At 33.8% G+C, this 21,389-nt stretch overlaps 1 protein-coding gene across 9 annotated transcripts in view; it reads left to right on the top strand.

The window, feature by feature from the left end:
* The window catches only part of CDK19 (cyclin dependent kinase 19), a 164,287-nt gene that overhangs the window by 93,409 nt on the left and 49,489 nt on the right, over positions 1-21,389 (top strand). For 3 of the 9 annotated variants that reach the window (XM_081294526.1, XM_081294524.1, XM_081294527.1), the window contains 2 exons: positions 17,123-17,233; positions 19,087-19,227. The exons of 3 other annotated variants lie outside the window; for them this stretch is intronic. In XM_081294526.1, the coding sequence (XP_081150652.1) occupies positions 17,123-17,233; positions 19,087-19,227 (252 nt within the window). Of the gene's footprint in view, positions 1-17,122; positions 17,234-19,086; positions 19,228-21,389 lie in introns of those variants that run through there. 3 more of the 9 variants (XM_081294525.1, XM_081294529.1, XM_081294532.1) reach the window with 2 other exon arrangements.

Raw genomic sequence — 21,389 nt, 5'->3', positions numbered from 1 at the left:
AAAGTATGAAGTGAAGGCTCATCTAAAAAAGCTGTGTTTGGTTGAGTTGGCTTCAAGATGAATTTTGTTAGTTTAGAAATTAATATTTTTCTGTTGTTTTTTGCTTTCTTTAGTTACAAGTCTTTTTTCCTTTCAAATGGTGTCTAGTAGTTTACATTATTGTATGTGATCTAGTTGTATATGTAGTATTTTCAACTGTATACATATTTTGTTGATTGAATTAAAGAGTAAGTTTGATTTGGGAGGCTGAGGCAAGAGGATTGAAAGTGTGAGTCCAACCTGAATTTAGGGAGACCCTGCCTCAAAACAAAATTAAAAAGGGACTGGCAATATAGCTAAGGGGTAGGGTAATTCCTGGCATGTGTGAGACTCTGGGTTAAGAAAAACAATGAATTTGAAAGCATGAAATTAGAATTGATACAGCCGTTTACAGTGGCACATGCCTATAATTCCAGCTACTTGGGAGGCAGAAACAGGAGGATCACAAGTTCAAGTCCAGGCTGGGCAATTTAGTGAGACCCTATTTCAAAATATTAATAATGAAATAAAATAAGGCTGGGGTTGTAGGTCTCAGAGTGCTTGCCTAGAATTCCCGAGGCCCTGGGTTTAATCCCAGTACTTTAAAAAAGAGAGAAATTAAAATTGATACTAGAATATTTTTTTTGTGATGATGAATTTCTAAAGTTAAGATTCTATTTATTTGCTTTGAGAAATAGTAATACATAATGATATTATGATGCATATCTTTAAAAATTAGATGATTTATGCATAGGAAATTTTATCTTTAATATTGTTTTTGGTTAGATTCTACCATATGTATCTCTGTGTATGTAGGGATATATATAAAAATTTCAAGAATTCTGTAGCTTCTTAAAGTATTGTCTAGTATGAGTGTGAAGTACAATTAGAATTGAAAATTAAATTAGAATTTCTGCTTTTTTATTCTGTAGTTACTTGGGTGTTGTCGTTTTCTTGTGTAGATAATGGTAGACTACCTCTTTACCTACTTCCAAGAAATTGGATTTTCATGAATAAAGATCCTATGTAGGGCTGGGAATATAGCTCTGTGGTAGAGTATTTGCATGAACAAGGCCCTGGGTTCAATCTTTAGCACTGAAAGAAATTCCTATGTGAAGTCTGGTTGTTGTTTACATAATTTGAAGCAGTCTGCTATTTCTTGCTTATTACATTGTTTCTTTTTAATTTTCTTTTTTTAAAATTTGTCCTTTTTAGTAATACATGACAGTAGAATGTATTTTGGCAAATTGTGACTGTACATGATGCAGATTTACCCTAGTGTATATTCAAATACAAGTCTAGGAAAGTTATGTCTATTTAATTCTACTGTCTTACCTATTCGACTCCCCTTTCTCATCCCTTCATTTCCCTTTGTCTAATCCAGTGGATTTATATTTTTCCCTTTCCCAACCTTCCTTGTTTTGATTAGCATCCACAAATCAGAACATTTGGCCTTTGGCTTTTTTGGGGATTGGCTTATTTCACTTAGCACGATATTCTCCAGTTCCGTCCATTTACTGGCAAATGCCATTATTTCATTCTTCCTGATGGGTGAGTAATATACCATTATTATGTGGATATATACCACATTTTCTTTATCCATTCATCCTTTGAAGGACACCTAGTTCCATAGCTTGGCTATTGTGAGTTGAGCTGCTATAAATATTGATGTGGCTGCACCACTGTAGTGTGCTGTTCTTAAGTCCTTTGGGTATAGACTGAAGAGTAGGATAACTGGGTTAAACGGTGGTTCCATCCCAGGTTTTCTAAGCAATCTCTATACTGCTTTCCATAGTAGTTACACCCATTTGCAGTCCCACCAACAATGTATGAGAGTACCTTTCTCTCCACATTTTCACCAACAGTTATTATTATATGTATTCTTTATAATTGCCATTCTGACTAGAGTGAGATGGAATCTCTGTGTAGTTTTAATTTGCATCTCTCTAATTGCTAAAGATGTTGAACATTTTTTCATATATTTTTTGACCATCTGTATTTCTTCCTCTGTGAAGTATTTGTTCAGTTCCTTTGCCCATTTATTGACTGGGTTATATATTTTTCTGGTGTCAAGATTTTGAGTTCTTTTTGTATATCCTAGAAATCAATGCCTTATCTGAGGTACTAGTGGTAAAGATTTTCTCACATTCTGTAGAATCTCTGCTCACATTTGTTTCCTTTGCTGTGAAGAAACTTCACAGAAATAGAAAAGGCGATCATGAAATTTATTTGGAAGAATATAAGGCCCAGAATAGCCAAAGTAATCTGTAGAGAGAAAAGTGATATAGAAAGCATCATAATACCAGACCTTAAATTATACTACAGAGCTATAGTAACAAAAACAGCATGGTATTGGCACCAAAACAGACATGAAGACCATGGGAACAGAATAGAAGACACAGAGAAAAACCCACATAAATACAATTATCTCACTCTAGACAAAGGTGCCATAAATATACATTGGAGAAAAGATAGCTTCTTTAACAAATGGTGCTAGAAAAACTGGAAATCCATGTATAATAGAATGAAATGGAACCCCTATATCTCAACCTGCACAAAACTCAACTCTAAGTGGATCATTAGACCAGAGACCCTGCACTTATTAGGAAAAAAAGTAGGCCCAGCCGTCCAATGTGTCAGCTTAGGAACCAACTTCCTCAATAAGACTCATAAAGAAGTAAAATCAAGAATCAATAAATGGGATGGTATCAAACTGAAAAGTTTCTTCACAGCGTAGGAAACAATCAAGAACATGAACTGATTCTTAACTAAGGCAAATCTTTTCTAGGTATTTCTTTTTTTTTTAAATATATTTTTTAGTTTGTGATGGACCTTTATTTATTTATATGTGGTGCTGAGAATCGAACCCAGTGCCTCACACTCGCCAGTCAAGTGCACTACCACTGAGCCCCAGCCCCAGCTCCTTCTAGGTATTTATTTCTTTAAATATTTTTCATTGTAGATGGACGCAGTACATTTATTTATTTATTTATTTATTTGTTTGTTTGTTTTTTTTTGTTTATTTATTTATTTATTGCCGAGGATAGAGCCCAGTGCCTCACAGGTGAGGGGAAAGCAGTCTACCACTGAGCTACAACTCCAGACCTAGGAATTTATTTCTTAAGCATATTTCAAATGGAAGGATAAAGAGAGCCAGTTGGAATATCAAATTGTTCATTAAAATCATTTTAATTATAAATGAAGTTTAAAAGTTTGAACTTCTCTATATAAGGTGGTGATTCACCTTGCACCTTCTTACCATCTTTTTTGTTCTTGTTGTTGTTATTGAAACAACCAAAATATATTATTAGTTCCAAATCATAGAACTAAGAATGCACAAAATTGATGTTACGCTTGCAAAATGAAAGAAAAGTCTCATTCTCAGTGTCATCATGTGGAAGAGTTTTGAAACAGGAAAGTAAAAGCAGGGGGAGGGTGATAGCCTGCCAATTGCCAGCCAGCACAATTGCAGAAAATTTGCTTAGAAGGTTGGTCAGAGAGTGTGTCCCTCTATATATTCCTAGGAATGTATTCAGGCTGATGGGTGGGACTGGAGATAAGAATTGAAACAATGATGTCAGTAAGTAATGTTTCTCTGTCTCTTAGCCTTGGTGGAGGTAAAGGAGGAGGGAGTCAACTCTCCAGGGCACATCCTGTGTGCTGTATCTGCAGGGTAAGCAGAAGTTACTGTGGAGGATGCCCCTCAGGAATGAGTGGATAGAGAGTTTAAGTAATCAAAATGTAGCTAGGCACTGAAGAAGTATCAGAAGTCCACAAAAGAGGGCTTTCTTCTTTTTTGGGTATTTTTATCTTAAGGAGTTAATCAGACAGATATATAAAACTATTCATTATAGCATTGTTAATTATATTAAAAAGCATATGTAATGTTGGAGTAACATAAGTATTCTAAAGTTATTTATTTCATACCCAGACAATGCCATACCTGGCAACCATGAACACTGCTGATGTGGCAGATGTTTATTGACAGAAAAGTTGTTGATATTATGTAAACATTAAGTAAAAAAAAAAAAGGTTGGTTTCAAAACTGTATGGTTTTGTGTTTCTATTTGAAAATATTATATGTTTGTACACATATATATGTAGATATGATTTGAAACTAAGGCACCAAAAAGATTTATTTAATCCATGTTTTTCCATGTATTAGCTGTGTGTCTTCATATAAATTACTTAATCTCTTAGCCACCTCAATTTTTCCACTATAAGAAAGAAACTTAAAAACAGTGTCTTCTGCTAGAGTAAAATAAGGGAAAGAAGGCAGGATTGGATATAGGGAAGCTTGGAGTATATGAAGGAGGTGGGTGGGGAGGGAGGAGGAATAGGAAAGGGGAGGAAATCTGGAATGAATTTAATAAAATTGCATTATATGTATATATGAATATACCACAGGGAATTTCACTTTTATGTATATGTAGAAAGTACCAATCAGAAATAAATAAATAAACATGCAAAGGAAGATCAATAGAGAGAGGAAGGAGGATAGGGGAAGGGAGGCAAGAGAAGTGGGAGACAGGGATTGAAATCAAGTTCCATGCATGTATGATTTTTGTCAAAACGAATCCAGCTACTTGTATAACTATAATCCTCTAATTAAAAAAAAATAGTGCCTTCTGGCTGAAACTGAAATCTTCTAGTAATTTACCAAAATGACAACACAAAGGGAAAGAAGAGAGACGTCTGCTATTTGTTCTTTAGACTTTTAAGAAAATATGAAGTTTTTCCTTTGGCCACATACATATGAATCTGCAAAAAAGGTGAGATTGTGGACATAAAGGAAATGAATATTGTTCAAAAAGGACTGTCCCACAATAGTTACCATGGCAAAACTGGAGGAGTCTAAGGTGTTGTCTGGTGTGTGGTAAGCATTGTAAACAAACAAGGGCAGGATTCTTGCCAAGAAAATTAATGTTATGCATTGAGCATATTGAGTACTCTTTTAAACCAAGATAGCTTCCTGAACACATAAAGGAAAATGATCAGAAAAAGAAGGAAGACAAAGAGAAAGATATCTAGGTTTAACTGAATGAAGCACCAGCCTGTCCCACCCAGAAAAGTGCATTTTGTGAGAACCAGAGGAAAGAAGCCTGTGCTGCTGAAAACTATACCCTGTGAATTCGTGGCATAATGAGTGTAAAATAAATAAAAGCCCAAAGGCTGTTTAAAAGAAAGTACCTACCTGAGTTGTTTTTAAAGATTAAATAAAATAATGTGTCTGTGTTGCTTAGCATGGTGCCTATGTTATCTGGTGATAAAAGCATAATAAATAGCAGCTTTTTTTGTGGTCACAGTGATTGTTATTACTATATATACATATGCATATGAAAAAGATTTGGAGATTTTTTTTTGTGGGTTGGATTACAGGTAATTTATATTTTCTTTGTGGTTTTCTGTATTTATGATTCTGATCCTGTATTGAACACATTTTTTTAAATTATTTTTTTGATTGTAGTTGGACACAATACCTTTATTTTTTTTTTATTGGATGTTCACAACATTACAAAGCTCATGACAATTCATATTTCATAGATTAGAATCAATTGGGTTATGAACTCCCATTTTTACCCCAAATACAGATTGCAGAATCACATCGGTTACACATCACATTTTTACATACTGCCATATTAGTGACTGTTGTATTCTGCTACCTTTCCTATCCTCTAATATCCCCCCTCCCCTTCCCTCCCATCTTCTCTCTCTACCCCATCTACAATACCTTTATTTTATTTATTTATTTTTATGTGGTGCTGAGGATCGAACCCAAGGCCTTGCCACCTGCTAGGTGAACACTCTACCGCTGAGCCACAACTCCAGCCCTAAACACATTTTTTTTTTTTATAATTTAAAATGTTTAAAACTTTCTGTGTGCCCAAGTCATTAGGATATACCACCAGTTAAGCAAAAGTGACTCATGATAAACGAAAGATTTATGACTTCTAATATAAATGTCATCATTCTGTTCAGAGTTTCACCACCATTTTTGAGGATATAGGAAATCTGTAGGTTAGGGCCAATAGAAACACAGTTGTGTAATTAAACATTCCTACAAGTAGAATTATAGTTTTAATCACATTTACCTCTGGGAAGACAACATAGTATACACTGAGTTCTGTTTAAACTTGCATCCTTAGTGTTTTGGGCAAAGACAGTACATATTGCTTTTGAATTTTTTTGTTTTGTTTTGTGATTCCTTATTTCTGTGGTTCAAATTCAGTAGCTTTAATGGTGATTTCAGTATTTGGAAAAACTGTAAACCTCTATTTAGAGTATTGTTTTGGTAGCTAGTTTAGGTTTTGTATTTCTAAAATTTGGGGCAATATTTTTAAAATTTCACTTTGTTTTTGAGTCTACAATATATGTCAAGTTTAGTTCTAGGTACTGGAGAACAATAAGATGAATTTTTAAAAGGGTTCCAACCCTTAGGTATAGTCTGGTTAGGAAGAGAAGTAAACAACTAAAACCTCAGATGTTACAGTTGTATGACAGCAGGATACCAATGAATGCATGGTCAGTATTTTGAGAGATTAGTTGAGGTTGAGAGTGAAAAGTGGCCAATAGGAAAAGGCTTCATAAAGGACTGGATGCTTGAGCTGAAGCTTCAAGGTTTTTGCAGGTAGGGTTTAAAGCCTTTCTGGCAGCAGAGCAGCTGTAGTATGAGGCAGCTTGGTGAACTGGGCAGCCTAGAGGTGGTTTGATGTCACATGAGGTAGGATGCAAGCAAGAAGCCAGCCAGTGTGAATACTGGTGGAACAGGTCAAGGACCTTCAGTGTTACTGATATTTTAAGAAACAGTTTTAGTTTAAAAGAAACTTCTATCTGGGTGTGGCGCCAATGCACCTGTAGCTCCAGCTACTTGGGAGGCTGAGGTGAGAGGATCGCCTTGAGCCCAGGAATGCAAGACCAGCCTGGGAAATATGGTGAGATCCTGTCTCTGCCAAAAGAGAGGTTGGGGGAGGGGGAGCAACTTCTGACATAGCGCCATTATTTTGTTTGATCATGTATTTTAAAAAGTGCTCAAATTCAGTTGATTCTATAGATTTAGAATTGAGATGTTCCAAACCATGGGTATTTATCTGAGATTGTGGTTTGGTTTGGTTTTTAATGATGTGGATCTTACCATATCACTTACCAACTAATACTGTTGGTAACCCTTGATTTAAGAACATCCTCTTGAGCCAGGCATGGAGGCACATGCTTATCCCAGAAGCTCTTGGATCTTTCTGTAGCTGCTGCTACTTCATTCCTTATTCCCAGTTCTACCATCTCCTCACCACTTTGCCTTTACAAACCTCTGACTTCTACAGTGCCTTTTTGACACTGCTACAAGGAACCTCTTTAAATTAGAGTTTGGGAGCTGAGAAGTTAAGGAAGGGAGAAAGCTGAGAAAAGATGACAATTTAGTAGCTATTTTGCTCTACTTTCTTGCTAATGTGGAGGCTATTCTATTCTGAATCTTAATCCTGCATTGCTTGATTTTTTTCCCCCCTACTCATTTAAAAATTTTTAAAAATCTTCTACCGGTTAGATACTCATTTGGGCTAAAACTAGCAAATCTGGGAAGGGTCACATGTAAAATCTTATCTTCTCCATGAATTCTTCTGTCTCCATATTTAACAAATGTTGAAGTCTTTCCTGTTATAACAAAGAAAAGCACTTCCAGGAGCCCATAAAATGCCCCTGCATTTATAGCCAGGTGGTTTCTCTTCACCATTAACCATCAAGGGCAGCTAAGCTTTTGTTCTAATCTGGCTTTGTTTCTGCTTTCATATTAGTTCAAAAATTATTTAAGTGCCCACACATGGCTGGGCTTGTTGAGTGCAATAAATAACAATGAATAAGTCAGACATGATATCTGTCTTCCTGGAATTTAAGGTTTCAGGGGTAAGAAATCATCTTTCTAAACTTCCTATATACCTCCAACAGAGGATGACAAATCAAATTAGTCTTTCTCTTACTTGAAATTCTCTATTCTCCCTTCTTGGAGGAAGGATACTTTTCTTCATTTTCATTACAATGTCCTCTCCCTGGAGGAGTCTCCTACTTCTCTGAGCAGTTATTCTGAATCTGTGTGATCCTTTTTCTTTTAAATGTCACTTTTAGGCCCTTTAGTGCTTTCATTTTCCTACAGAATTCTGTATTAATTGCCCTTCTTCTTATGTGAAACACTTTCTGGGCAATCTCTTCTCTATGTTCATGAAGTCAAGTCCAGCAGTCTCTCCTGAGCTCCAGATCCCGATAATCAGGACCACTATCAATATGCCCCATGAACATCTCAAATTTATCATGTCTGATTCTAAAATTAGCATTTCTCCCCACCTCAAATTTGTAATGATGCTTTTCCTTGTCCCTCAGTTCTACTTCTCTGATAATATATATGCCCTCTATTAATTACTAAATCCTATTAATTCTGTCTTTCCCTCTTTTTCTCCCCCTCCCCTCCTTTCTGTTCTTATTGCTATGACCATATCATATTTTCTCCCCCTTCTCGCTCTTAGACATATTGACCACATTGCTTTCAAAATTAGCCTTTTTCTATGGTCAACCCACTTTCTGAATAACTTTTTTAAAAATATTTTTTAGTTGTAGTTGGACACAATACTTTTGTTTTATTTATTTATTTTTATGTGGCGCTAATGATCGAACCCAGGGCCTTACACGCACTAGGCGAGCGCTTTACCACTGAGCCACAACCCCAGCCCTATTTTATTTATTTTTAATGCGGTGCTGAGGATCGAAACCAGTGCCTCGCACCTGCTAGGCTAGCACTGTACCACTGAGCCCCCTGAATAACTTTTGACTTCTGGGGTAACAGGAGGACTTAAAAAGATAACTAAAAGGATTTATTGATGAATTGATAATATTCATGTATGGAATGACCATATAATTTACTAAATAGTTAATATAAGTGTATATATACTTTATATAAGTTATAAGTATATATATACTTTATATAAGTTATAAGTATATATACTTTATATAAGTTTACAAGTTTAGATATATACTTTATATAAGCGTATGTGTACATTATTTAAGTTATGTTTATATATAAAACAATAGAATGTGTATTAAAAAGATAGATTATATAAGAGGTCATTTAGTAAATTCTAAATGAATGGTATAGATAATCCCTATAGGATTTGGAGAGAAAGAGATCATTAAGAGCAAAGACCTTAATGAATGGAAAGTAAAAAACAGGCAAAGATTGGTTGGGGGTGGGTTTGATAAAAGGGTGAAAAGTGATATTCAACTTTGAATCTATGGATTAATAATAATAAATATACCATGTACATTTATCTCTTCAGTTAAGTACATGCAGAACTTGAACTCAGAAAAAAAACTAGATTTCTGTAAAATATATATAGCTTTTATATAGCTATAATATTATATAATATATTAAAGAAGTGTTTCAGGCTCTTTTTAAGTAATGCTATACTATTTTCCATGGCAGTCCATTTCTTTCTGATGATTATCTCTGACTGCCTTGAGTGGGTAGTTTTCTTCACTTAAGTCTAACAACAGTACTTTTTATCAAGAATTTACCATAAGCCAGGAATTCTATATAGATTATCTCATTTAGTCCTAACATTCTTGTAAATAGTGATGGTTATCAGAGTGATAACTGTAATTTGTCAAGTGCTTAATCAGTTTCAAGCATTGAGTTATATACTTATCTCCTCATATGAATTAATTCCTTACAGAATCTGTGTGTATGTTTATAAGGTAACTTGATTTCTGTCATACTGATAGTATGTCAGGACTCTAAACTTATCTATGAGTTCTAAAACCTATATTTTTTGCAATATGTTTTCTGCTACAATATCACTTTCTACTGGGTGGCAGTGGGGAACACTGACCTCCCTGGAGCTTGTGACTTGTACCTAAGTAAAATAAGGCAAAAAATTTAGAGCCACTTTGAACCAGGGCTGGGTTATTGTGCTTATAGACCCCTTTTCAGAGTATGAGTGCCACCTGCTGGAAGGTTACAATGCATCTGATATACTTGTAATGACCAGCTTCTAAAAGACCTGTCATAGGTCTGAAAACGTTAAATTTCAAAATGCTGATCCTTAAATTACAGTTTTAGGAATACTGAGGATTTTTGGAATTGGGCAAATCTCCTGATATACTGTAAAATACATTACTTCATTTATCGTTAATTCTTTCGGAGAGGAAGAGAGTGTTCTACATAAAAAAGGGATATACTCAGTACTTTCTAAAATAAAGTCATCGACACTATTCTCACCAAGGGGAAAGATTGATGGTCACATGAATCATACTGTTATTTTTAAGAGATCAAACAAGAATAGAAAATTGACTTGATTTTAAGTGACAGGTCACAGGAAAATCATGGTCTACTTAACTGCTGTTTAAATAGGATTAAACCTATTTGTAGTTGCATGATGTCATGTTGAGCAAAAATCTGTGAGACAAGAGATTAAAGTCCATAGTAAAATTTGATTTTGCTGAGTTAGGAAAAGTATCAGCATGACCATCACCTTGCATGTGACCCTTCTCAGATAACCACATGACGCTCTGAGGTAGTAAAATGGTATCCTCTTTGTTAGGTGAATTTATGGAGGGAAAGGCTTTCTTTTGGGGTGTGCATTTGTGTTTTTTAGAATTAGGAGTAATGCTCATGGTGGATAGCTTATAAATAGAAAAAATGAAAGAAAATCCATATTTCACATCCACAGATAGCTACTATTAGTGTTTTGGTTTATTTCCTATTTTATAAACATTTCATTTTATATTTTATATTTTATAGCCTTTTATTATTACATCACAACATTATAGCATAAGACTTTTTCATGTAATTGAAAACTTTCAGTGGATGTATTTGAGGCTTCAATATGTAGATATACTATAATTATCAATTTTCTTATATTGAACATTTAGGTTATTTATTGTTACTCATTTGTTTTAGTAATTGTGGTAGAAAAGTTTACCTTTTTGTTGTTTGTTTCAGTAACTGGGAATAATGAATATATTCTTGTTATAGTTTGGTTCTTGAATGTCCCTGAAAGGTTCCTGTGTTGAAGCCTTTGTCCCCAGATTATGGAGCTATTGGGAGGGAATAGAATCTTTAGTAGATGGAGTCTACTAGAAGGAAGATATTGAAGGAGATATTGGAACCACAAAATCTTCTTCTCTTTTTGTTTTCCAGTCAGCATGAGGTAAAACAGGCCTCTTTTGCCATGTGTTTCTCTCCACAAGCCCAAAGAAACTCAGCCAGAGACCATGGACTAAAACTTATGAAACCATAATCCAAAATAAACCTTCCCCCCTTTTAAGTTGATTATCTTAGGTATAACCTTTGTGGTAGAGGAGGTGTTAATTGAGAGAGCTATTCCTTTTTAGGCCTACAATAAATATGGATAATTAAAAGTCCTTTCAATTACTATTTTGAGTATAATTTAGTCAGTTGTTAAAAGCAAAATCATTCAAAACACTTTTTAAAAGCAATTGATTTATGAAAGGTAGCAACATTTTGTTACAAGCCATTTACTGGTTGGTTTTGTAAGAATCAAGTACATTCAGTAGATTTAATTCATTTGAGAATATTGAGTGCTTAATTATATATTAGGAATCACTTAAGCACTGGGAACATAAAACCAACAAAAATCTGTCTTTGTCAAGCTTATGTTGATGAAGAGAGACAGACAATATATAACCTATGAACAGCTTCATGTCAGTTCAAGTGACATATTTGTTTAATGAGTATTAAAGGATAATTTTGAAGTGTAAAGTTCTGTTATACAGATACAGAATAAACACATTTTAAATATTTTATTTAACTTTTTAAATGAAGGAACCAAGCCAATTTTATAACTCCTTCAAAGGAAAGTTCTTAGAATAGACATAGATCAGGTATATTGAAACGAATGTGCAAAATTGAGACAAAACTTGCTTCTTTCATGACAGGAGAAGGGCCAATGAACCTTTACTGAACAGCACAGAATTTGCATGCCTATAGACAAGAATTATTCTGCATTGTTATCAGTTACCTATAATATACAGAGTTGTAAAGTAGCTTCCATAGAATTAAAGTATATAACTGAAATGTGTCCTTGACAAAGTATTTTTCTTTCATTGAAGTAGAATTCTTTTTCCTGTGTGAGTTACTAGAAAGCTTTGGTTTTCTGAGCTCTTTGGGATTGTAGACAAGAGGTATAAACTTGTAGTATATTTGATTATGGGTAGTATTTGCTGAAAAGAAAAGGTTCAGAAGAGTGGTTAAAGTTTTAAATAGAAGGGCAAGGAAATTCTTATTGAAGAGGTGATAGAAAATAAAACAGATGAGGTTTTTGACTTAAGAAACAGAATGATGGGGTGCTAGTAAAAGGGAAGAGCAAGTGGAATAGCGGGTAAGGAAGGTAGAGATCACAAGTTCTGTTTTGGCCTTTAGACATTCATGTAGAGATGTTATGGATACACTTAACTGGAGTCCAGAGAGGATATGTGGGCTAGAAATAAACATTTGGGAGTTAATGCATTTGGTGACATTTAAAATCCCAAACTTGGAATTGTAATTCAGTGGTAGAGCACTTGCCTTGCATGTGTCAAGCACTATTTGATTTTCTGCACCACCACATAAAATGAAAAATAAATAAAAAGAAAAAAAACCAGAAAACATTAAAAAATAAAACCCCAAACTTTTTTTTATTTGTTCTTTTCAGTTATATATGACAGTAGAGTATATGTTGACATATTTATACATACATGGAGTACATCTTATTCTAATTAGGATCCCAGTAAAACCCCGAACTTAATAAGATCACTTAAAAACAAAAAACAAAAAACTCCTTCAATGTGTCAACCATTGTGCTATACCCTAGGGATACAGAGATAAATTAAAAATTATCTTTGTGCTCAAGAATCTATGGCTTATAGGGAAGGCAGATGTAAACAGGTAAATAGTGTAAATTATAGTAATATGTTTCAGTGAATCTAAATCTGAGTCACCTGAAACTCCATTGCCCTCACACTTGCTTGTTCAGTGGTCTATCCATGAAACTTATACAGAAGGTAGTCAAGGTGTGGTACCTTTTATAACAGCTGGTTTCTCTACTAACCCAGCATGTTCCCAGTGATAGTAGTGACACTTTGCATGGCTTACAAAGCCCCTCATATTTGGTCTTTCCCCTATCTTTTGCTTTGTTACCTTATACCTATCTCTAGTGATGGAGATGATTAGTTTTGTATTTTTGAAACATCATTCTGGCTGTAAAGTTGAAAGATGAATTAGAAGAGGGAACAAAACAGACCTAGATAACATTAACTTTGCTATTTCTTTGCCTTAATCTGCCTTCACGTTGATATTTAGTGATTTATATAGGTCTACAGAGAAGAAAAAGCATAGCAAGGTTTGGAAAGGATATATTGCTGAATAAGAAAATACTCTTCTTCCATGTATGTCATATTAAAAGGTGATATATGGCAGTTCTTCAAAAAATTAAATAAGTCTAGCAGTCACATTTCTGGGTGTATATACAAAAGAATTGAAAGTGAAAATTCAAATATATTTTGTATTTCAGTGTTTAAAGCAGCATTATTCATAATAGCCAAAAGGTGAAAATGACCTAAATGTACATTGAAGGATAGGTGGATAAACAAAAGGTAGTATGTATGTACAATGCAATTATGCAGCCTTCAAGTGGAATGAAACTCTGATATGTGCTATAACGTGAATGAATCTCGAAAAGATTATATGAAGGGAAAGAAGCTAGATACAAAAGAGCAAATACTATATGATTCCTCTTATATGAGGTACTTAGAATAGTCAAAAACATAGAGACACAAAGTAGAATATGGCTACCATTGGTCTGGGGAAAGAGGGAAACAGGAAGGTTTTTAATGGTACATAATTTCAGTTAGGAATGATAGAAAAGTTCTGGAGATGGATAGTCGTGATGAATGCATGATAATGCAAATGTACTCTAATTCTACTGCATCATTCACTTAATAATGATTAAAATGGTGAATTTTATGTTACACATATTTTACTACAATGAAAAAGGTGACCAAGAAATATCATGCAGCTATAAAAATGAACAAGAAAGATTTCTATATATTGACACTGTATTGGTACTGAGAGAAATCTATAAAAACAGGTACAGAACAGTGTGCATATTATAGTATCTTTTATGTAACTAAGGGAGGATAAAAATATATATTCATATTTGCTTTAATTTGCATAAAGAAACATTGGATTAACAAGCAACTAGTAAAAATTTTTACCCTCAGGAAATGCAAGGATTGGTATTGAGACATCTCTGTATGTATCCTTTTATGTGCTTTTGATTTTTTGAATGACATAAATGTATTATCTATTGAAAATAATTTTTAACATGGGACTTAAAATGGATTTATTATAGAGTGGACCAATAATTTATAGTTAACAGAGAAACATAATCTTTTAGAAGTCATGGTTAAATATTTCTACATGTGATATCACCTCTACCAGACAAGTGAGGGCCAGAACTCAGGGTCTGTGCCAGTGTTTGGTGTTTCAGTAGAAGTGGAGTTTCACCATGCCATTATACTTCAGGCTTCAAAGAAAACACATTTTGGGTATATATTTAATAAAGGCAAACACTTTAAAGTTTATCAGTACTAAGAAGTCACAAAGAGACAAGCCTTGTGCCTCCAAAACTGGCCACCACAATGGGGTCATTAAATGGTACTTGATAGAGTCAGAGAGCTTAAAGCATTCAAAACTAACAAACTTTCTGGATATAGCTCTGCATCCTTCCAAAATGCAACTAGTTAGGAGTATATTATGTCTAGTACTTTCATCTGAAATAAGAAGCAGGATTGCATAACATGTCTTAGGCAGTAGAAGCTAAGACCTGAGCACCTGCTTTCCCTATCTCCCTACCCAAGGTAGTAGGACTCACATCTTCCCTGGTCGTTTCCCTTCCAGTTCTTCCTTTCTCACCTAGACCCAATAGGAAATATGGATAGAACCCTGAGGCAGATTGTGAAAAGTGGATGATGGGCTGGAGTCAACCCAGACCACCTGAGCTCTTACCTCTTAGTTGTGTTCCAGGGAATATGGGTTGGATATAGAACCTGGGGAGTTATATCCTGAAATCATGCCCAACTGGCAGAGCACTTTCAGGCAAGGTTGTTGAGGTATAGGTGAGCTGAAGTACAGAACCAAAATGAGAAAATTTGAAGTAATAGGAAATCTGTTACTGAAAGTAGAAAAAAATAAATATTAGGAAGTTTATAAAAATTTCAGAGATAGAGTTCAGATTTTTTTTACATGATTCCAGTATAGGCACTTAAAGTACATTTTACTCATTTCAAATTATTTGAATAGCTAAGCAATTTATTTTTCTTTGCCTCATTGATCTATTTATGTCTGTCTTTCCTACTGTATTGTGGGAATTGAAGACAAAACTTTTACTCTAGTGGGGAAAAACATGGACTTTAAGAGTCAGGCAGATCTATTTAAATCCAAACCCCTTCTCATTCTAACTATTGTCTTTGGTCAAGTTATTTTTATCATACTGTACCTCAGCTTCTTTGTGCATTGTAGAGTTGTTATTAGAATTTAATGAGAAAAACATTTGTAGATAATCATTTCATAAATAAAAAGTAGTCAATAAACATAAAACAAAAAAGAAAAAAATGAATAGAAGTTTTCTTCCTTTTCCCTCTTTTATCTTCCCCAGAGCTTTACATTTAAAAGACATAAAAATATTTCTCAAATTGAATATAGTTATTTACCTATTAAATCTAAACTCTGGTTTAAGAACAGCCTGAGGAGGGCATATTTATAAGGCTTTTACCTTGAGCAGTTAATGTCACTATTACTAAATATTTTATCAAGCAACTATCTGTTATATGTCAAATGCTAAAATTTCACGTGGTGATCGGATCTATCTTCCCTCTGTATTGTTAGAGCATAGCTGTGAAGCTTGTACTTGTGAAAGCCTACTCTCTTTTTTTTTCCCTCTACTGTTGTTATAGGACCTTTTCTGTGTTAGTTATCTTTCTGTCACTGTGATAAACACCTGAGATAATCACTTAATAAGGAAAAAGGTTTGTTTTGGCTTATAGTTTCAGAGATTTGGGTCCATGGTTGCTTGGTCCTGTTGTTTGGACTTGTGGTAGGTGGCCCAGTACATCAGAGCAGGAACATATCGCAGAGGATACCTACCTTGTGGCTGCCAGGAAGCCAAGGAAGACTGCAAAATTTAATTTTACCTGTTTCTTTTCTTTCTTTAAAATGTCAGGTTTCATTATCTCCTTCAATGGCATACCCTCAATGACTTAATTTCTTTATACTAGGCCCCTAAAAGGTTCTTCCACTCTCCCAATAGTGCTGTCAGCTGGAGTATAAGTCTTCAACATATGGGCATTTGGGGCATATTTAGGATCCAAACTATAGTAACTTATCAAAACTCCAATTTTTACTCATTGGTATGAGAGTCATTCCTTTATATGCACTACTTTTAAAAAAAAATCCTCAGCCACACATTATGGCATGGGTAAGTATAGGGATTGTTAGCTCTCCCTTTGTTAATGTGTGTTGAGCACTAGTACTATGCTAGTGTGGATACAAACTGTATAAATACATGATTTCTGCCTCCCAAGTAGCTGTTTCTGTAGTAAGAAATGATACATATGTACCAAAATATAATTAATTCTTTGGTGACCCAGTATTACTTTCATTCACCATTTTATGTTTTACTATTTAAAGTGATTCCATTTTAAACAGAGAGACAGAAAAAAGATCACAAGGAATGCACTAAGGAATTGACAGAGTTTATCTCTGAGTAGTGGTATTTAGTGTAATATATATATATATATTTTTTTAAATTATTTTTTTATTTTTAGGTGGATACAATATCTTTATTTTTATGTGGTGCTGAGGATTGAACCCAGTGCCTCATGCATGCTAGGTGAGCGCTCTACCACTGAGCCATTACCCCAACCCCTAGTGCACTATATTTTTTAAAAATTTTGATTACCTAGGTTTTCTGAAATTTTCAGATATTTCATTCTTAATTTATAAGAAATACATAATTTCCCCTTCTCACTAACAAGATAGCGATCCCTCTCTTTCTCTTGCATTCAGCTTTTGCGAGAATTGAAGCACCCTAATGTGATCGCATTGCAAAAGGTGTTCCTTTCTCACAGTGACAGGAAAGTGTGGCTGCTGTTTGATTATGCAGAACATGACTTGTGGGTAAGTCTAAACTTCCTGTATACTTAGGATTGTTTGTAATAGGTATGGAACATATGTAAGCAATAACCAACTGCTAATGCACAGGAAGGAAAACTTGCTGTTAATAGGAGTTCAAAATAAATGTAATGAATTTTAAATGTTGATTTTAAAGAAGCTGAGCAATAAACCAACATTTATTGAGAAGATATTGTAATATTTAGAAATTTTACTTAAGAAAATTTTACTGAGTGACAAGATTGTATTTTCATGCAAATAATTATTGATAATTTGCTAATATGCATAGTGAAAATTACTTTTTTGATGTGTTCATTAGTTCAGATTTAATCAGTTGTGAATAGTTTCCAAGTTAAGATCAACCTCTTGTAGCATTTTGCCATTTAAAACTGGGTCCACCATACAGAAGTGTGTGTATGGTTTTGTAGATTTTTTTTTAATTTTTAAATTTTTTAAAATTTTTTAGTTGTACTTGGTTACAATATCTTTATTTTATTTATTTATTTATCTATATGTGGTGCTGAGGATTGAACCCAGAGCCTCGCACATGCTAGGCGAGCACTCTACCACTGAGCCACAACCCCAGCCCCAAGGTTTTGTAGATTTTTAGGAAGTTTTTATCAATAAGTGAAAAAAGCAAAAAATTAGAATTTCTAATGTTTTAAATTAGGAATCATGGCATTTAAACATTTTATCTAAATAACTACTAAAAAAATTTCAAATTTGGTAGTAAATTCAAATTATGGATAATTAAATTTTGATTAAATATGGTATGTGTTATCATCTATATAAATTAAAAATCTGTTTAGTAATAACTTTAACAGATTCACAGGTATTAAAGGAACTTCCAGAGGCCATTCTATTACAGCAGGTGCTGACTAGAACCTAATTTTTTTCATAATTCTTTTTATGGATGATATAAATTGTATTTTTAAAAGTATGAAGTTGGGAATGGGGTTGTAGCTCAGTGATAGAGTGCTTGCCTAGCACATGTGAGGTTCTGGGTTCAATCCTCAGCACCACATTAAAAAATAAATAAATAAATAAAAAGTATAAAATTATGTATGCAGCTCCCATTATATCTGTATTAAAAATCTCTGATTTTAGTATAAAACCAAATTTTTTATTATTTATTAAAATCAAGTGAATGCTGTTGAACATCTTATAAAGAATTTTACATACCATTGGTCATTTTAAAATTAGTGGAACACTGTTGACAACTTCACTAGTATTGTTTGAATAGGGGTTTTAACTGATCTTAGTATCCATTTTGGCATGCTTTGGATGGGGATGGAAGTGGAGGTGGGGGTGAGGGGTGGTATGTAGAATTCTTCTCTTTCATTGCAATGTTTTTGTAAACTGCAATATAACATGGCTGTAAAAATTTGAAGATCATGACCTGGTTGTATTTATTTCAGTACAATTGAATTCCCTATTTTCCTCCCTCCTTTCTAATTATTTTCTATTTAATATTAACTCCTAAGAATACATCTTCATTTTGTGCCAGAATTCATTCTGTACCAAAAAGAGGTGGACTTTTAATATTTCATTCTGTCTGCAGAGAATATGACTAGTACTGTTTTTAGTCAGGCATTTAAATATCAATCTTTTAACCTTTTGGTCCTTTTTAATGAAAATCTTAATGGTTTCAGTAAATCTAGTCATTATAACCCCCCATTCACCCCCCCAAAATAGATTGTTATTTGCTTGACCTTATTCAAGTTATTTTCTTTGTGTCCTTTGCCTTTAAAAAGTAATTTTTAAAATATAGAGCATTTATTACAGCCTCAATTGTGTTTTATTGGCATAGATACTAGTGAAGACTATATATCATTATAGTATTTTTTTTTAATTTTTAGCATATTATTAAGTTTCACCGTGCATCAAAAGCAAATAAAAAGCCCATGCAGTTGCCAAGATCTATGGTTAAATCATTACTTTACCAGATTCTTGATGGTATCCATTATCTCCATGCAAATTGGGTGCTTCACAGAGACCTGGTAAGTATGCTTCTTTAAAATGCATCAATATGTCTTTTCTTCCTTTTTTAAGAAAATCTTTTCTTCTTGGTACAATTATAATAATATTAACTATAGAAAATTTTGAAATTATACATAAGCAAAGAAGGAATAAAAAAGAAGGAATGAAAATTACATATAAGCTTCTAATCAAAATATTACCTTTATTAAATTGGTATATATTATTTCATTGTGATTTTTAACAAATTATTAGTGTATAATTTTAATGGAGTAGTTGTATGTGAAACAAGTACATTTCAGTTCAGGTTGTTCTTCATATTATTGCTTATTATCAGAGAAACATTAATAACATTGAGTTCTCATTTTTTTTTTTTTTGATCCTTAAGACCTAAACTGAAATAAGGATATTGCATCTGGTAAAAAGAATGTTGTAATTAGCATTAATAATAAATAAATGAATAAATAGACCTAACAGGTGAAATATGCTTATTAGGCAAATTAGCCACAATTCAAATGTTTAAATTAAAAAAATTTTTTTAAATAAATTTAAAAATGCAGAATGTATTACAATTCATATTACACATATAGAGCACAATTTTTCATATCTCTGGTTGTATTTAAAGTATATTCACACCAATTCGTGTCTTCTTGCATGTACTTTGGATAATGATGTCCATCACATTCCACTATCATTGCTAACCCCTTGCCCCCTCCCATCCCCTTCCACCCTCTGCCCTATCTAGAGTTCATCTACTCCTCCCATGCTCTCCCTCCCTACCCAACTATGAATCAGCTTCCTTATATCAGAGAAAACATTCCACATTTGTTTTTTTGGGATTGGCTAACTTCACTTAGCATTATCTTCTTCAACTCCATCCATTTACCTGAAAATGCCATGATTTTATTCTCTTTTAATGCTGAGTAATGTTCCATTGTGTTAAAAGTGTGTTTATATGCCACATTTTAAAAATACATTCATCTACTGAAGGGCATCTAGGTTGGTTCCATAGTTTAGCTATTGTGAATTGTGCTGCTATAAACATTGATGTGGCTGTGTCCCTGTAGTATGCTAAGTCCTTTGGGTATAGACCGAAGAGAGGGATAGCTGGGTCAAATGGTGGTTCCAATAACCCAGTCAGTAAATGGGCCAAGGACCTGAACAGACACTTTTCAGAGGAGGATATATAATCAGTCAACAAATATATGAAAAAATGTTCTCATCTCTAACAATTAGAGAAATGCAAATCAAAACTACTCTATGATTTCATCTCACTCCTGTCAGAATGGCAGCTATTATGAAAGCAAACAATAAGTATCGGTGAGGATGTGGGGGAAAAGGAACACTCATACATTGCCGATGGGACTGAAAATGTTTAAATTTTGATTTTTTTATTCAGTGTACTTACAAAAGACATTTACTAATATCAAATTGTATGTTAGATATTAATTATTATTTTAGTTTATTTTGATGAGTCCCCCCCTTTTTTCCCTCTCTCCCTCCCTTTTTTTCCTCCCTTACTAGAGATTGAGCCCAAGGGCTCTCCACCACTGAGCTATACCCCTAGTCCTTTATTTTATTTTATTTTATTTTATTTTAAGACAGTCTCATTAAGTTGCGGAGACTGTCCTTGAATTTGCAATCCTTCTGCCTCAGCCGCCTCAGTAGCTGGGATTACAGGTATGTGCCACCATGCTCAGCATTTTCTTTTCTTTTTTGTTTTTGTATTTTGGTGCCTGGACAGGGACACAAACCCTGTTTGTTTTTTCATAAAAAGATATGAGTAATGAATAGCTATAATCCTCATGCGTTAATGACTGGAGATTTTATTTTGCATCCCCCTTCATGAGTGACTTTGTGATAATTTATTTTTTAGGGTTTTGAGAATTTAAGTGATGTTGTAGGAATAAATCTAGGGTAGATTTAAGTTTTATTAACTGAGGAGACATGTTTATTACAGAAAGGAATGAAAATATGAAGAGATGAGGTGAATATCCCTTGGTTCTTAGGCCTAGACATCTAACTTGACTGTCTCTTCTAAATGATCGTGACTACAGAATATGCATTTGCCATTTTGGCAGAAGCATTTTACTGTATCATTTTAACTATAAGGTTCTTTAAGACTTCCAACTATTATCCCATGAATCAGCATGTTTAAAAATGGTTCTTAGGTATATGAAGTTAT

The sequence above is a fragment of the Spermophilus citellus genome, assembly GCF_964194105.1.
Source record: "Spermophilus citellus genome assembly, chromosome: 5".
NCBI classification, from domain to species: Eukaryota; Metazoa; Chordata; class Mammalia; order Rodentia; family Sciuridae; genus Spermophilus; species Spermophilus citellus.
This window is presented reverse-complemented; position numbering and strand designations above follow the sequence as displayed.